Below are 17,857 nucleotides of genomic sequence, written 5' to 3'. Positions count from 1 at the left end.
CACACATCACAGGCAGTAAACCGAGCAGTTTCAAGGCAATTTTATTTGTATAACACATTTCAACAACAAGGCAATTCAAAGTGCTTTAGAGTATAAAAGGCATCAAGACAGAATATAAAAGGCCATGTAAAAAGACATTTAAATACAATTAAAAGGTGTATTTGGAGTGTTAATTCAGTTTAATACACAACAGAATGATTGAATTTATGGCTCTAAATCAGTGGTTCTCAAACCTTTTCACCCCTAAACTGACGCAAATTAGACCACAGACCCCCATCTGGTAAGATTTTTGCTTTTAGATGTTTTTTATTACAGACAGTGTATGAAATCCATTGTGTGTGTGTCATTGTGTTACTTATGGATGGAGAATCACTGCTCTAAGGGGATGTTAAAGTCTCTCTAATCTTTATTTTTTTAGTTTTAGGTATTAGTATACAGCGAGTTATTTTTTAAAGGGCTTCGGGGTAAAATGTTTGTGAAGTAAAATATCAAAGGAGAATAGTGAATTCTATCTAGGTCACAAAACTGAAAACTACATGTCCTCTTTCATATCTCTCCTTTTTGCAGCTGATGTTATTGTACAACCCTCTTTCCGCATCCAACAAGCATTTCAACAAGAAAAGAGACAGAATGTGACCCACTTGTGTTTTTTTTTTTCCCCCCTTCTGGCCTGTCCCAGTGGGAGAAAGTAGGTGAGTGTGTCTGTCTAGTAGCCTACTGTCAGACCAAAGGTAATGCCAGCCTCCATTTTGAGGCAGGCAGCTAAATCCTTGCTGATCTGGCAGCTTGTTCGTCCCCACTGGTTGAGGGGGAGGATGCTGAACCTCTGAGGGCAGCAGGATGCATCCACATCAGGCTGACTCCCATTTTCTGAACAGTCATACTCTTGACTTTTATTAGTCTGTATGGTAATATAATCCAAAAGTGGTTTAATAACACGGTCTAATAACAAAGTTTAAAGCTGTTGCTGGTTTTATGTGCAGAATAAGAGCAGAATTTGTGAGGACTTTTGGTTATATACCGAGCTGGCACTGAATCAATCCAGTCAGCCCTCAGTCGGCCACTGTGCTCAGTTTCCGCCTGTTAAGCATTTAATTATTGTTGACTGATGTTTCCCCAAGATGCCAACTCTGCTATCACAAGACACAGTGCACTGTAATTTGAATAGGATGAGCATGACGTTGGATTCAGCCAGCTCTAAAAAAAAACAAAAACATACTTCCATGTGAGAAAGACTGTAAAACCCAGTTCAGGTGCAGCATTTTGGCACATTTACACTCACACTAAACCCCAAATGTCAGTTTTTCTTGGGTCTGTGCCTCCAATTGAGTCTTTCTCATGCAAGATATGTCGACATGTCATTTCAGTAAATAATGAAATAAAGGATGGCTGAAGTCCATCTAGCTGCCTCGGTTTCAGGGTCCTCGCATTGTACATGCTGGCTCACTGTCACATGGTATCATGGTTTACTGGGATACTCGAATACAGTAGAAATGTCTGCTGTGAAAAGACTCTATGCTGTCAGTGTGAGAATGAAACATATTTACTTAAAATGTTATAAGGTCTCTTTAAAACTTATAAACTTCTGTGTACATTATGAAATAAGAGATACGACCAAAACCATGAAGCAAAATACAACTAGAATGGAAATTGCATTTACATGAAAAAAGGAGAAATATTTTCATTATGAAGAATTAACATATGTACCTCAAATTGTTTTATGTACTATAGATAGAGGAAAGTGAATTAATGTTGTTGTCTGTTCTTTTTGTGCTTATATTTCTCTATTCATAAAATGTTATCTTTGAGCTTATATTGCCATAATATATATTTCTTTTTTACATTTTTTTTGAGATGACAATGAAAAAGCTTGAGTGCAAAACAAACAAACCAGTGACTCAGTGAATAAATATAGCAGACGTCAGTTGATTTTGTTGGGTTTTTTTTATTCAGAATTGAAGACATGAGCTCATGCAGATCCAACAACAGGATGTGTGTGAATGGAAAGCGATGAAAAACAGTCTTGAGTGATTCGAATAAAATGGGTCATCAGCCAGATCACGGGTTCAGATACAAGACATTTCCTCCTTCGACTATACGAGCATCTCAAACAGCTCTGCAGCTTTTCTGTCTCATCGCACAAACACTGACGTCGAGACACTCACTTCTGTATTGTGTGTTTTTTGTTTTTCTTTGAAGCTCGTGTCATCCGGACAAGAGCGGCTGATGACTTTACCGTGTTACAGATGAACAAAACACAAACACGTCAGTCTTCAGCGAGCTCACACTGACTTTAAAGTGCAATTTTCATTTTTCGGATTTTGTTGGATTTGCAAAAGCAAAAGCGTACATAATTCACACAAGGACAACAATGAAAGGGGGCCGACAAATGGCTACATTATCAACTACAGTATTAGTATCAAATGGAGTACTACTTCATGGTATTATCCAGGTCTAAAGAGTTGTTGGATGCACTGTTGCATAGCATAGTCTGAACGTTTCTTTTTTTACTGTTGGTAGCAGATACTACTTGGGAATAGTTGGAAACGATGGGATTAAGCATATCTAATATTATTTATTCCGTTATTAATTCTCATAATGCTCGACTGCCTAAACAGGCAAAACACAAGCATCTGGTTAACTAGCTTCATATACTGTATATTGATTTTGTGCTACTATGCTAAACTAAATCAATGCTTTAGATCCCATCCAATCGTTAATCTGAGAAAAAAAAAAAAAAAAAAGGTCACCAGCACAGGAAATATCTCGACATGATATCACTGTATGTGCAAAAGAAACGTTACTACATATAAAGGAGTTATGTCATAAGGTCGGGCAAGCACACACACACACACACATACACACACACAGTGTCTGCACGTACAGCAGCATGTCACGCCGTCTTTATAGGAAAATGCCCTCAGTCCAGCTAAGTTAGCTCAACTAAAAAGATCACAATATACCACCATGATCCTTGTAGAAAAAAGAAAAAAATAATAATCATAAAGACACAGTCGATGCTATTGCAGCTGCAACTCGTTTGGGAACACAAGACAGACGTCTCAACCGAAACATTTTCACACACACTAACGTTCACACATTTTTTTTAGATTTCGTGTATTGCCTCGATGTACGTCTGGAATCTGTAGAGTGCAAATGTGTAAAACAATTAGGTTTGTGATTAAGTGCTTCGCTGGATGATTACAAACGAATGCCAGTCGTTCTTAACTTTTTGAGATCTTGGAACAGGAAGGCAAACTGGATTAAAAATCGGAGGGTGAACCACGGTTTTCACTGGCAGTCGATGGGTTATAGGTTTACAGACGGTGTGTTAAGCAGATACAAAAGGAAGACGTACTTGTTATTGGTCAAGGAACCCTTTTCAGCATGATTTCCTGCAGGACAAGCTACATCAATACAACAGATGATATTTTATCACAACAGGTCACCCTTTTTCCTAATCGCTTCTTTTTTCTCTCAGTTTTTTTTTTTTAAACTGTTATACAAAAAAGTCATACAAAAATACCCCGACGTTACATTCAAAGAAGGAATTTTTCAACTTCTGAAAAAAAAAGTGCTCTTGCATAACTGATCGTGTATGTCGCTTTTTTCCTTCTCACTCTCTCTGTCTCTATCTCTCTTCAGGTAGTTTGTTTCTAGACAAAGACCACGAGGGAGATTCACAGTATTGAGGGGGTGCGGGGAGGGGGTGTTAACAGTTGGTGGCCAGACCGCTGCACGATTCACTCAAAGAAAAGTGCAAATTAAGTTGGGACAGAGTGTTCAGCGTGCAAGAGTTTAGACGCTGCCAGGGGGGAGACAGCAGCTGCCAAGAGGGGAGGGTTGGAGGTGGTGGTGGTGGCGGTGGTGAGGAGGGGGGAGCAGTTGGAAGTTGCTGCGATAATGTCCTTGGAGGAGGACAGAGGAGAGGAGAGGGGAGGATGATACGTCACAACAACGAGGGGCGGCGGTTGGGCAAGATTGATAGAAATACTGGCTCCGGGTCTCCCTAATCTAATCTAAACGTTGGGTAGAGTCACAAATCCGGGCTGAAACCAGCCTCTAACACGTTGTTGTGTCTTGTTTTTCAACGTGTTCAGGCCATTGTGGGAAGTGTTGGGGAGGCGGGTGGCGGGGTGTTTGGGATCCATAGAAGACGTTTCTCATGCCTCCATATACTGAGGCGGGGGCTCCTTCGGTGGGATGGCGATAGCCTCCTCGTACGGTGGCAGAAGAACCTGAAACGTAGCAGAAAAAAAAGTGTTGCTCAGTCTCGACTCATAGAGCTAATATGTCTTCATCTATTCTGCTGAACGGCCTTTAAGGAGTCACGTGGTTTCAGTTTGACAGTTTTAAACTGTAAATCGTGCACATGTGAGCTAGAAACATTCACCTAAATATATCGGTTCCTTGGACTGGATTGGAGTTATTGGTATCTTATCAAAACATACCCATCTGATTTTTTGTGCTTCTAGACATGACTGCTCGACATTAAGTACAGTTTCTTATTCACTGTCATTATAAAATGTGTTTTTCCCGCTATTAGCTACATTCATACATACGTTCTTGGTTGAGGTGGATCATCCACTCAGTTTTAGGTGCTAAAGCAAATCCCTGACCTCATGTTACTTTACATAAAAATTGCCCTAAAGACACAGATTTAGGAAAAAGAGAGCACAGATCAGTGCATCCCAAGATGTTTTATGAGAAATTTTGTGCAACATAATAATGTAATCTAAGACAAGGCCCACTTACTTGCTTTTTGGTGCTTTCTACTACATCTCATGGTCTCCTTCGGCAAATTGAGCTGGCTCAGATGTCATCAAGTGTTGAACCTCAGTTACGTGATAAAAAGCGGTCACTCCACACTGATGATGACACTTAAGTCTGCTCCATTAACTGAAGAAGCCTGTGAGATGTGATTGAAAGCTCCAAAAGCTAACAGAGGGACCTTTGAGCTGTTCTTTTCAACTTTTCACACAGATTTTCTTTAAAAATACTCAGTAGCTCTGAATTCTATATAGGAAAACACTCAATTTCTCTCTATTTTACTCTAAATAAAGGCAGAAATTTAGATTTTTTAAAGATTTTTTTTTTTTAGAATAACGTGGCGGACAGTAAATATAATGCACTCTTAAGCAAATAGATTCAGTGATTTCAGTCAGTCTTAACCACTGCTGCAGGTTTCCTCTCCATCTTTTGTGCCCTTTTACTCCATCCCTACATAAAGCATGACTAGCTGCGAGGATAACATCTACACACAGGCTTCTCTCTATCAGAGGTCTTTCTCTGTAAATGGTGTTATAAAACCAGCTCTGCTGCTAATTCAGGGGGGGAGAAAGAGAGAGAGAGAGAGAGAGAGAGAGAGAGAGAGAGGGAGAGAGCGAGATAGAGAGAATATGCTCCGAGGGGATGGAATTGTGAAGCGGCCAGGGAGGCCCGGCGAACACATCACAGCGGGGATTTGAAATGAAGCGGACAAGCAGACAATTATGTAACATGTCCAGAAGAAGAGAGGAGGGCGGACAGAGATATATAGAGAGGAGAGAGGGAGGAGGGAAAAAAAAAAGAGAGAGAGAGAGAGAGAGAGACCCGACCCCTGTGCATTTTAATGGCATTTATATAAAAGCACACAGATAAGCAGCTGGGTACTTGATGTTCGAGGCTTTAAAAAGCCATTTAGACACACTGCTGGCTCTCTAATAGTAAAAATAGATGGAGCACTCGATTCATTCAGAGCGGTGTGTGTGTGTGTGTGTGTGTGTGTGTGTGTGTGTGTGTGTGTGTGTGAGAGAATGCAGTGTTAAAACCATGTGGTCACTATTCATACCAATATCAGAGCTGTTATAAACCAATGCGCTATAAATATTTGTTGCATTTAAATAATAGCCGTCCCCTGATACATTTCTAATTAAAATTCACAAAGCTTGTGCTGTGGCTTTCATTTTGACCTAGTTGCCTCAGCTGTTTGCTTCATTTTGTTTCCTAATTCGTTTGAATAAATATCTGATTTTCTGGTATCCTTTTATCCATAAACACACACACTCACTTTGTTTCCATTTGATTAATGACTCACAGTCGGTATTTTATTCATTTGTATTATTTGTTCAATAATAGATAATTATTCTTACAAGCTGTGTGTAAATGATTCCACCCGAAAGACATTTCCTATGATATGCTCTTAAACTTCTTTTGTTTCATGTTGTGTTTGTTAACAACACAACAACAATTTCACCAGAGCTTATGCCAATTTTAATTGTCACAGAAAGGAGGGTTTAATAATACACAATAACTGCAGAATTTCAAGCTGCAAATGCTTCACAAATCAGCTTTAAGATATATTTAAACTGGCACTAAAATGGAGCGAATGGGAGCACAGTGGACAAAGTGTAGAGAACAATCTGCAAACTATTTACATTTTTTTTTAGTCATGAACTTGTGGCCTGAAGTCTTTCTTTTCATAACTTAAAGTTTCCTTGCGAAATCAATCCAAAGACAGCAATACTGAGAATGATCCCTGAAGACTGTAGACATTGATATTTGCTGAATATTGTGTTGGTTATAGTAAGGAAATGCTTGACTGCATATCGGCTTAGTGAGGATATTTCCACAGGAGAACAGACAAGCAGAGAGGAAGTGTAGGAAATGAAATTACCTTTAAACTCAGTTTACACAAAAACAAATGGTCCCAACTTACTGCATATAGTTTCTTAGGCCTATGAAATTAAGTGAAACCAAATGTTTATGCTAAGGCATAATCTAATTCATTGTGGCTCCATTTCTTTTTCCTCTTATATACTATTTTCAATGACTTTCTTTCTGTTTTCTGCTTTATCCTGCAACTTCATTTGTAAGTTAATTTTTGCAAATTTCTATAAGCAATTAAACTTGAACATGTAATATATAAAAATATAGATATATAAAGGAGGTATTTCTAAACCAAGTGTATTCATGACAGTGTTTCTCTCAACATTTGATTGAGGAAAACAAGCAGGAAACATATCTATCACATCTGCAGTGGACAAAACTGACTCACACTAATCCAATATTTGCTAAAACGCCATGTGATACACTAATGGATCCGTTCCTGTCTGCGGGATCTGTTTCATAAGGTGAAAAACGTGTCAGCAGTGTGAACCGGAGGCTACGTCACCACAAGGACAAAATGACAGACAGATGAAGGGCTACGTATTGAGACGACAGCGGGTGTGAAACAGATTAGTGTCTTATGCATGAGTGTGGAGGATTACAGCAAACAGACAAATGGAAACAGTGACTACGCTAAAGCCGCTCAGAAACCCCATGAGTCAACGCTGAAGGGGACAAGCGGGGATGGAGGACACCCGACCGGCCAATCGCACCTCAGAATGACCTACAGCACCTACTGTACTGCTACCCACAGCACCGGTGTCACTTCACTGGCCGTCAGGAAACTGAGACAAACTGCACGGTGACAACACGCGGCCATTTAAACAGCTCAAAAACAGAACTTTGGCCCTGAGCAATTTCACTATTGTACTAAAATCTACAATACAAACTATTTAGATGAAATTTAAGGGTTGCTATTAACATGTGTAGGATTCTAACTTTAACAAACAATTTACATATCTAACATAAACATAAAATCTGTGCAGCTGCAGGTTCTCAATCACCTTAAATACAACCTAATTTCTAATTTTAATTCACAAATATTTAAAATACTACACATACCTATACATGTATGTAGGAACTGTGATGTGGTAGATTATTCCTGTTACTTACTAAGTTACAGTGATTTTAAAGCAGGACCAGACTAACCTGAACCCCCTTGGAAAAGTTATCTGACAGTTATTTGAAATGACCACAACACATCGAGACATGATGAAAAGTTTATCTAAAATATGATTCTGCCATAAACAGTTTCTAAAGAAACTTTTTGGAAATTTGTTCTATATACACTGTAAACAAACAGTACACTTCCAAGTTACAGCCTATGTCTGTTCATATTTTCTCTTTTCTTTTTTTAAACAGACAATAAAAACGAATAAAATCATCTGTGATACTTTTGTCTCATTGTTATGTCTTTTATGATTTTTTTTTTTAAAAGTCAATTTTATTATCCTTTTTTAACTGGGGAAATGATTGAATAGCAAATGATTCCTGTCTTCCTGTGTGATGTGGATTCATTTAACTGCTCGAGTCTGAGGTTGAGGTTAATGAGGTTCTTGACTACTTTGAGAATTAACTTCCTGTTTATATTTCAGGATCTAAACTGCTGCTCTAAACACAAACGTATGTACATGTAATGCCTAAATCCTTACCTTGTACATTTAGTGGTATTGACTCATTGAACTGCAATAACATGCAAAAGTAAATATAGCCTATATTTTAGTATTTCTGAATAAAATCTCATCTTTGTGTTAATGTACCAAGCATCTGTGTTAATGTACCAAGCAGGCGGATGAAAACGACTTTTCAAAGCCTTTATCGGAATTACTTAGCTTAGCTTATATAATGAATCGAGAGCTTGTAAGCCAAAAGAGTAAAAAAAAAATCAATGCTGTGCCAAAGCAATTATATTATTATCCCGAGGTGGAGGGGTTGTCAGTGTGTCCTTGAGGTGAGGGGGCTGGATAGTGGATGTGGGGACTCACCGTGGTGTCGTTGGTGGTGACATAAACCAGGACCTCTGTGGTGCCCCTGCCGCTCACGTATCTGTAGCAGTTCCACACGCAGCCAATCAGGTAGGCCTGTGCCCGGGAGATGAAAACAAAGAAACACACAATGACCTTCAGCAACAGTGTCACCACTTTTCATTATTACTGATGGTGCTCGCTATGATGCCATCCATTCATCAAGGTTAGGCATGCGGACAGCAGAGATGCATCATCACAACTTGATGTATTCTACTGTGAAAATATAAGGATTTTACGTGTCGACATTTTCCCGTACGGTGTTGCCCTTTTGGTTCTTTAGCCAAGGCAACTTATCAGGCATCTCTTGCCTCAGCAAGGCTTCGGCTGCTCTGAGGTTTAGGTTTGTCTGACTTGGCAGGGGAACAGGAGGTTCATTGTGTATGTGTGTGAGTAGCGTGCTGAGTCGATACCTCTGCCAGCAGGCAACAGTAAGAGCAACCAACCAACCAGCAAGCCAGTCGGCCTGCTAGTCAATCACTATACCATCTGCTGAGTCTCACTGAGATACAAACTCTAAACTGAGGTCAACTCAACCGGTGCGCACCACTCTGCACACATCTACACTTGTATAACAACATATTAGAGATATTCTACATATTCATTCTATCTTCGAGAAAAGGTCCAAATATTTATTCTGTCCCTGACTTCAAAATAACCTTTTTATTTGTGGGTGTTTGACCATCTTGTCCATTTACATTCATAAATGGTAAACGCATTTATATAGCACCTTTCTAGTCTTCCAACTACTCAAAGTGCTTTAGTGCTTTACACTACATGCCACATTCATCCATTCTCACACACACTGTCATACACTAATGGCAAAGACTGCCATGGAAAGTGCCAACCTGCTCATCATTCACACACCGATGGCGCAGCCTTCGGGAGAAATTTGGGGTTCAGTATCTTCCCCAAGGACATTTCAACATGTAAACTGTAGGAGCCGGGGATCGAACCGTCAATCTTCTGATTAGCCGACGACCTGCTCTACCTCCTGAGCCACAGCCGCCCGTCATACTGTCTCTTTTTATTCATCCAACCATGTATTCATCTACATCCCCGTATCTACTGCATCCCTCTCTCTTCTCTCTCCAGCTCTCCCTTCTCCTGTCTGTCTCTGTCATTTATGCCAAGTGCATTCAACTGGAGGATGCTGGCTTCAGCAGGAACTTCAGCAGGTGTTGCCACTGTGCTGAAAGCTCGATCCTTCAGGTTTCATATCTGGCCCTGGTCCAGGGGACTGACCCAACTATCATCACTAAATGACAACAGTACACTTTAAGTGAATCCCATCACTGAAAAAGAGGATGGACTGCTCATTTTTTCCAAATTTCAGATTAACGTTTTGACGCAGCACAAACATTACATATTTGTTTTCATTAACAGATCATAAACTTGGACTTTTAAAGCAATAAGCAGTTTAACTACCAAAATATTCTGCGCAACAAAGCTCTGTGTCTGAGAGATGACATTTATAACTCCTGTCTGTGAGTCGTGCAGTGTGTCTTCCAGTGGCTGCTTCTGTTCATAAAACCCCAGCTCTGTCTCTGGATATCTGCCGAGAACATTTCCAATCTGAGCTTAGAGGAGAAACAAGTTGATTTGATTGTACAGATGACTGCAACTTCATGTCCCATCTTGTCCCAGAGCCCCAGAGCGTAGCTGCGCCTGGAGAATCATCCATGCATTAAGGGGGAATTAGCTTGACAGTAGTTGGTTTCCTGTTGTCCCTGACCCGCTGCTCTCTGACTGTGTGATAATCTCATGTAGAACATTGATAATGGAAACGTTCACGCTGGAGGATTCATTATACATGCCATATGGTTTATAATTCTAAGAGATGAGCACAGTGTGAGACTTAATTGGCTTAATCACATGGCAATATGATGAATAAATCTGTAAAAAAAAAAAAGGCGACTTCTGTACAACTGTGAGTGAGCAATGTTCACTGACTGTGTAGAATCTGAAACTATGTGTTGCATGTACGGTTCACACTGTTATGTTTTAGATTCAGTGGATGTTTTCAGTTTAATTAAGGCTTTAAAAAAGGCTAAAGATTTGCTGAGAGAGACTCTGTACCTTGAAGGAGAGGATGCAGCCAATGAAGAGAAGAACTGCAAAAACTAGGCACATGTTGTTGGTGGACATGATGTCCTCTTTGTAAGGGAATGTCCCCGGCTGGAGGAGGGCAGAAGAGGTAAAGAGAGAGAGACACATGAATATAAATAAATGCAAGGTGTGAAGCAAAAAAAAAAAAAAATCAGTGAAGAGAGAAATGTGAGGTTAAAGTAGGTAAGTGGCCTTTTTCTTTAAAATCAGACTCAAAACTTGACCTTTGAGTGCTTAACATCCAAGGAGTCTAAAATGGACACCTAATCTACATAACTAAGACCAGTGTTCATGCCTGAGTGGCCTGTTTTTTTTTTCTCCACCAAACGCCTCTTGTTTAGCAGCGTTACTCAACAGATGCTCTGGAGAAGCACTAATCCCTGAATCTGTCTTATGGTTAAGCAATTATCACAAGCTTCATGAGCTACTCCTTGATCTGAAATGGTTTTGTATTCAACTGAAACATTTTGTCTTTCCATTAAGAACAAAATAGAGGGTATGAAGAAAGTCATTTAGATGTAGAGAAACAGTCCTCACCAGCTGCTGGAGGTAGTCCTGCACGGTGTTGGGGTAAACCACCACGCTAATGGCTACCAGTGTGTTAAGGGCAAAGTCGAAGATTTGGTAGCAGAAGAATGGAATGATCCAAGCAGCGTGTTGCTATTTGGGAGAGATTGAAAACAGATGAGGAAAAGATGAAAACAACTTAAGGATGATTTTTATACATATATCTTTCTCATTTCTACTGTTTATTTACCTTGTAAGCACCGTATGTTGCCATGCCGCATATAAGAATCATGAGTAGTGATATTGCAGTGGCTATGCAGATATCTGTAAAGGGAAAACAGAACAATGTGAGAACAGTTAATCTAGTTTACCGGTGAAGAACGGAGGCAAACATGTAATTTCACTGGAACCTTGGAATCCACTGACGTAATCCAAAAGTCTTTATAGGGATGAAGCACCTTAAGTAACCTCACTATTTTTAGCACACAATCTGCGTCGGACAAAAAAAACATGATCAGCACGTGGGGTGATTGTTATGCAAGAGGTGCTAAATGTGATGAAACGTAACATCCCTCTCACGTTCACATTACAGCTATCAAAACTTGACTGATGAGACACTTGTCAGTGTCACTGCAGGAGTCCGCTCACGGGGAGCCGCTGACGTCTGGCTCAGGCAGGACATGTGCTGTTTGTTAAAAGTCCCAGATCACTATGCACTATTGGCAGTTACTGAACTTGGTATTCAGAATCAGTACTGACTGTGAAACAAAGGAATCAATGTATCCCTGCTAGAGTTTGACCAGCAGTGTTAGTGGCTCAGGACTTTTACTAAAAACAAGCTCACAACAAACTGAGTGAAACTTCATCATCACAACTGTTGGTGTGCCCTTACACTCGGCAACAGTGATTATGACAGTAGTGATACTGTGTTAAGACCCAGGAAATGATGATACCCTGCCATCTTTAATCCATTGCCACACACACACACACACAACAAAGACACATATGTTAAACCTGCAGTGCAGATCGTTAACATATAAATGAACTTCCGTTACATTCAAGCCCTTTGCCAAACGAGTTCAAACAAAGCTGATAAATCTCTCAGTTTTTAATCTGGTGTCGGGTTTGACATTCCTGCGCTGGCTGGGCTCGATGGGCAGAGCATGCGCACTAAAGACTTCCGCTGGGCAAGCCGCCTAACTTCAGGTTAGCCCTCTGCTAACTTGAATAGGGATAAAATAATTTAATCGTGCGGCTCTTCTAGACTTTCCAAATGTTATCAAACCGAATGGATCAAATTCTGACAGTGAAACGAGTCACTTCGTGGAGGTTGTGTGACGTTAAAACAATTCATCCACCGTTTTACAGCCACAACAGAACTGACAGAGAAGGCTACGGCGGCGTCTATGACATAAGTACGAATCGACAGTGTTTTTGTAATTACTCTCACTGCCAGAAGGGGGAGACAAAAGTCCTGCACTCCAGCTTTAACACTTTATATATACAATACACGCATAAATGCACTGCAACTCCTCATCCTACACATGTCATCCACACATCTGAGCTTTAATTTCATTATTTCTATGCATATGAACCTTGGTACTATTGACACCTGACTATTACAAAACCACGACACCAGCTTGTCTCCTTCCTTTCCCCACTTTTGCACAATCTTTGACTGATTCTGTACTAGTAACAACTGAGCGGAGGAGTCAGTCAAGATGGCCGTTTTAATCTGACGGAGAATTAGAGCAGTCGTTTTTAATCAGAGTGGCCAGTGACAGCGTCTGTGGCGCTCCAGAGGCGACCGTGACGATGATAGCCGCTGGAGGGGAGGCACTGAAAATACACATGCACTCTGATTTGTTCTCTATGTAGCCTGGCCGACTCAGCTATGTCTGTGCTGAGAGCAGCACTCTGGGAAAAGAGGTGATGGGCAAAAAAGGAGAGGAGGTTTTTGAGCTGCGCATACACATGGGGGCTACAAGGACTGATCGTTTGAGTGAGCGCTCTCTGGTAGAGCTGGGAGATACATCAAAATAATATTGTTACGGAGCCACGAAACTTGTTAGTCTGCTCCCGGTTTAACTTGAAATCCACATTAAATTAAATATGTGTGAAATGACCTATGATCACATGAATTACTAACACTGGAGGCACTGAGGCAAAAATATTGTGTTTTTTGATGTCAGTTGAATCCGTTCTGGAAAGAGATAAATGCACTAAAATATGAGTTATTGTAAATGTATTTGACATTAGAGAAATTGTTGTCTATCCATTACCAAAACCATAAACTTAGAGACAACCTACACAGCAAATTAATATAGATACATCCTGAATGGGTTGTTGAATGACTGTGGACATCTGGAACTGTCCTTTAGACGACACATTGCTTCACTGAGGGCGTTTAACATAATCTATTATACAATTTATAACAAGTCCTGACACGTAACAATGAGGGGATTAGTTGCACTCACTTGCATCGTCCATGACATCGATGTCAGTTCCCAGCTCGGAGCTGGTAAGGTGGTAGCGGTACTGAATTGGGTCATTGAGAGCCGACAACAAGATGAGTAGGACGACCGCATTGATGAGCTGCAGGAAAATAAAAATCAATATTAAATGTCAAAGTGAAGTCACTCATTCGTTGATTCTTAGATCATCCTTTGGCAGTGGTACAAAGATGTTGACAAAATAATGAAGTGGACTATTTCTAGGTGTAATATGGAAGTGATGGATATGAGAAAAAGGATTTGACTTACTATTAATTTACATACTACTAATTAAGGCTACGGGTTATATTGCTGATTAATCTTTTAGTCTATAAAATATCATTCAACAGCCCAAAATCTAAAGATAATCCTTTAAGAAAAACTGAAACACTCACATTTCAAATTATAGAAATCAGCACATATTTGTCATATTTCCTCGGTAAATTACTTCAAAATGTATCTCAACTGTTGTTAATTAAATTTTCTGTTGATTACAATTGATTAATTGACTAGTTGTTTTAACTCTAATGGACAGGTTCAGTGCAGCATATGTCCAACCAGCATGATAAGAAAAAAATATCTGTTTTATCTGTCAGGGTTTTCATCTATGTGTACAACATCTTGTGGAGGTATTTGTCGCTTTATTTCTGGCCTCCTTGGCTCGATCTGACGACGTATACTTGATTAGTAGTAGGGTCAAACAGAGACTGGCACAAACACTTAGTAAAGGTCAGGGATTTACCAGGATTACTGTACTATGTTTAAAACTTTAGGTTATCCCGTAGGTGCAGTAAAAACAGACGCAAACTCTATATTTAACTTGGAATCTGGTACAAATGTAGGACAAATCAAATGGAAAAGGTTAGCAAGATTATCATTTCAGCACAACAAAAAGTGTAACGGTTTACTATGAAGGAAGGCACAATCACAAATTATGCTAATTAAATATAAAGTCTGTAAACATACCAACTTCACTTCACCTCCACTTATCATTCCAATTCATATTGTGTATATTCTGTATCTTTGTCTGCCCTGCACTGTGTAGATGTTTATAGATTTTTTTTAACTGCTAACTGTACATATATATCCTAACACACATAACACACATACATAGTTTACTTACATTCTACTTTATATCTGTGTCTATATTGGTATTCATACTTCTATTTATATTCTGCTTTTTTTGCACACACAGTTGTTTATAATGTCAATATGCATGCACATAGTCTTAATACTTCTATCTATATTCTGCTTTTTTTGCACACAGTTTTTATCATGTCAATGTGCAAGCACATAGTCCACCCCCACTACACAGAAATGTTAATGACTGCCCCTCTCTTACACTTTTATGTTTGTGTTCATTGTGTTTACTGCTTTTTCTGTTGACATCTGGACCACACTGACTTCATTATACTTTCTACTTGGCGAATGAATCTGATGTGTTATTTGATTAAAAAAACATATATAGTATATCAAAATAGCCAAAATAGAGCCCCTAAATTGAAATGCTGGTGATAAATTAGCACATCTTGTTGGTTAAATGCGTTAAATTGATCCATAAACCGATGGCATCCTCAAAAAAAGAAAAGGCAAACCAAAAATGAGTCGAAAACAAACAAAAAAAACAGCAGTTAGTAGCTAGCAAGCTAAAGCTGGAAAACTCCACCTGACATTTATAAAAACATTTTAACCGCATGTTCCACACATTTTGCCATATTTGTGTGTTTGACATGACATTTTAAAAAAAAAACCTGACTTACCATGTACCATATTCCCAGGATAATGGTGCCCGTCCGTACATGGCAGCAGAGGCAGCAGCTCGTCGAGTACCACCGGTCCCACGGCGAAATCATTGTTTATCCCTGCTAAGAAGTGTCGAGCTATTTCATGAATGCTGCCCGGAAATGTTTTATTCAAGACTCATATGTCCTTAAAAACGAAAAGAAGAAGAAGGTGGTGGTGGTGGTGGTGGTGGTTGGGGGAGTCGTTGGCGTCCTCGGTGCTAGGACCGCCACATCTAGCGTCTGTTTGACACGGTGCTCGTCTGTTTCTGAGAGTCGGTCGGTTGGTCGGTGAACGGAGAGAGAGAGAGAGAGAGAGAGCCGTTAATCTGGCTCATCCCGGAGTCACGTGACCGCAGGAGGGATTTTGACCGTTGCTTCATAATCGCAGAATATTCCAGTTCAAATCTGATCTGATGCTGCTTTTCCTTCAGATCACAAGCTTTTAAACTGTTTTTTTTTACGAGCAGTTTCTTATTGGGAGAAAATCGATAGTGTTACTGGTTTGACAAACCATCCAGTCTGCTCCCATTAAATCAAAAGCCAAAGGCACATTCATTACTCTATTCTTAAACAAAAAGGACCTGTTTGTACAAAAAGGGAAATCATGCTTTTTTGTTAAAATTCTGTCTTAAAACAACAGTCAGGTGCCCAGATGAACAGTAAAATAGGTTTTTCTTGCTGTAATCAGTCCTTCTATTCATATTGATCATCAGAAGATCCCTTCATAATGCACTTTCAAGTGATGGAAGACAAAATCCACAGTCCTTCTGTGCAAAAATGTATTTAAAGGTTTATCTGACGCTAATATGAAGCTTCAGCCATCCAAATGAGTTAAATCAAGTAGATATCTACTTTTTTTTAGCGCCAAAGTCCCTCTTTTTGTCAGTATACTTCCACCACAGCTCAACAGGGAAACACAAAGAGAGAATTTGATGTTAAAGACTGTAAATGTGGCAGATATCCACTTGATATGACTAACTCAGACTGAACAAAAACAACTGTGGAAACACTGTGGATTTTGGTCCCCATTGCTTACATTGAAAACACATTTGAAAGTGATATTTTAATACCCAGTATGAACAGGAGGAATGATTACAGTGAGGAAAACTTCTTTCAGTGTTAATATGGGCACCTGACTTGAAAAATTGTGAAGTTGTCCTTTAATGCAGTCTTGAACATGCCCTGAAAACATTACATTTTTGGTTGTTGGTTGGTTGTTTCTGGTGGTCAGACTAAAACAGGCGCAAAAGCCACATGTCACTAAACACTGCACTTATGTTTAAAACCTTGCCTGTAAATGCAATCATTTTACATGCCTCCAGTTCAAGGCTGGATTACCAAACTGGAAAAGTGAGCAACTGCTCTGGGGTCATTTGATTAACTGTAATTTTGTTTTGGAGCGCTGATCTTGAGGCGCTGTCTTGAAGAGGGGCCCTATATCATAATCTAGTTTTATTACCCTCATTATTTGAGCTTATATTGTGCTTACATGATACTTATTCCTAAATTAATTTGTGTTTAATCATATGCCCACACACAGAAAATCTGGGGCAATCCAACATAGGAGTACAGAGAGGAGGAGGAACGGGGGGGTTAACTAGCTCATTGTTGCCCCGGGGCCCCTATAGCAGGTTAATCTGGCTGTGCTTCAATGCAGCTGTTTGAACACTTTTCATGCAACAAGTAACAACTTGTTAAAATGAAACAGGTTGCCCAAATACTATCAAGATAACATAACTTGATTTATTCTTGACACCAGCAGTTGCTCCATATTGAGACATAATAAGACGATGTCACGACAATTGCGTTTTTTTTTCTTTTGATTTGAAAGAAGACAAAGTCTAAAAACTAAATTAAATCACTAAAAATGGATGTGGTTGTATGTTTGTTTGTTTTTGAAACCTTAATTTCATGCCAGTTTCCCTCTCTCTCTGTCTCTCTCTCTCTCTGGGCAAACATCCTGAAACCAAGCCTGACAGATGGACCAGTGACCACAGCTCTAAGCTCTGGTGGGTGGACCACATTAGGAGATTTTCCTCTCCCGCCATGACTTAATACTGACCAGACTGCCACCTCTTTAGATGCTGGAACGCAATTTACAGAGGAAAATCTCAACATGGGCATCCATTTCTTCTCAACTAGTGTCGCTTAGCCCTCAAAGCATCCCGTATAACAGTCACAGTGACGGTATTTTGTACTATTAAACAGATATATTTGTGTATGTGCACAGAGGACTCTGACATAATGACCGGAAATACAAAGCCTAATCCTTTTTTCCTCAGACCTGCAATAA

At 39.7% G+C, this 17,857-nt stretch overlaps 1 protein-coding gene across 1 annotated transcript; it reads right to left on the bottom strand.

The window, feature by feature from the left end:
* Positions 1–1,925: 1,925 nt before the first annotated feature.
* On the bottom strand, positions 1,926–15,869 carry laptm4b (lysosomal protein transmembrane 4 beta). Its single transcript, XM_067612763.1, has 7 exons — positions 15,541–15,869; positions 13,766–13,883; positions 11,539–11,612; positions 11,319–11,441; positions 10,752–10,850; positions 8,634–8,729; positions 1,926–4,238 (listed from the first exon to the last, which is right to left on the bottom strand). Exons 1-7 carry the CDS (start codon positions 15,631–15,633, stop codon positions 4,164–4,166), a joined length of 678 nt encoding a protein of 225 aa, XP_067468864.1. The 5' UTR covers positions 15,634–15,869; the 3' UTR covers positions 1,926–4,163.
* Positions 15,870–17,857: the final 1,988 nt, after the last annotated feature.

The sequence above is a fragment of the Thunnus thynnus genome, chromosome 15 (genome assembly GCF_963924715.1).
Source record: "Thunnus thynnus chromosome 15, fThuThy2.1, whole genome shotgun sequence".
NCBI lineage: Eukaryota > Metazoa > Chordata > Actinopteri > Scombriformes > Scombridae > Thunnus > Thunnus thynnus.
Note: the sequence above shows the minus strand (reverse complement) of the source record. Positions and strands in the feature narration are given on the sequence as shown.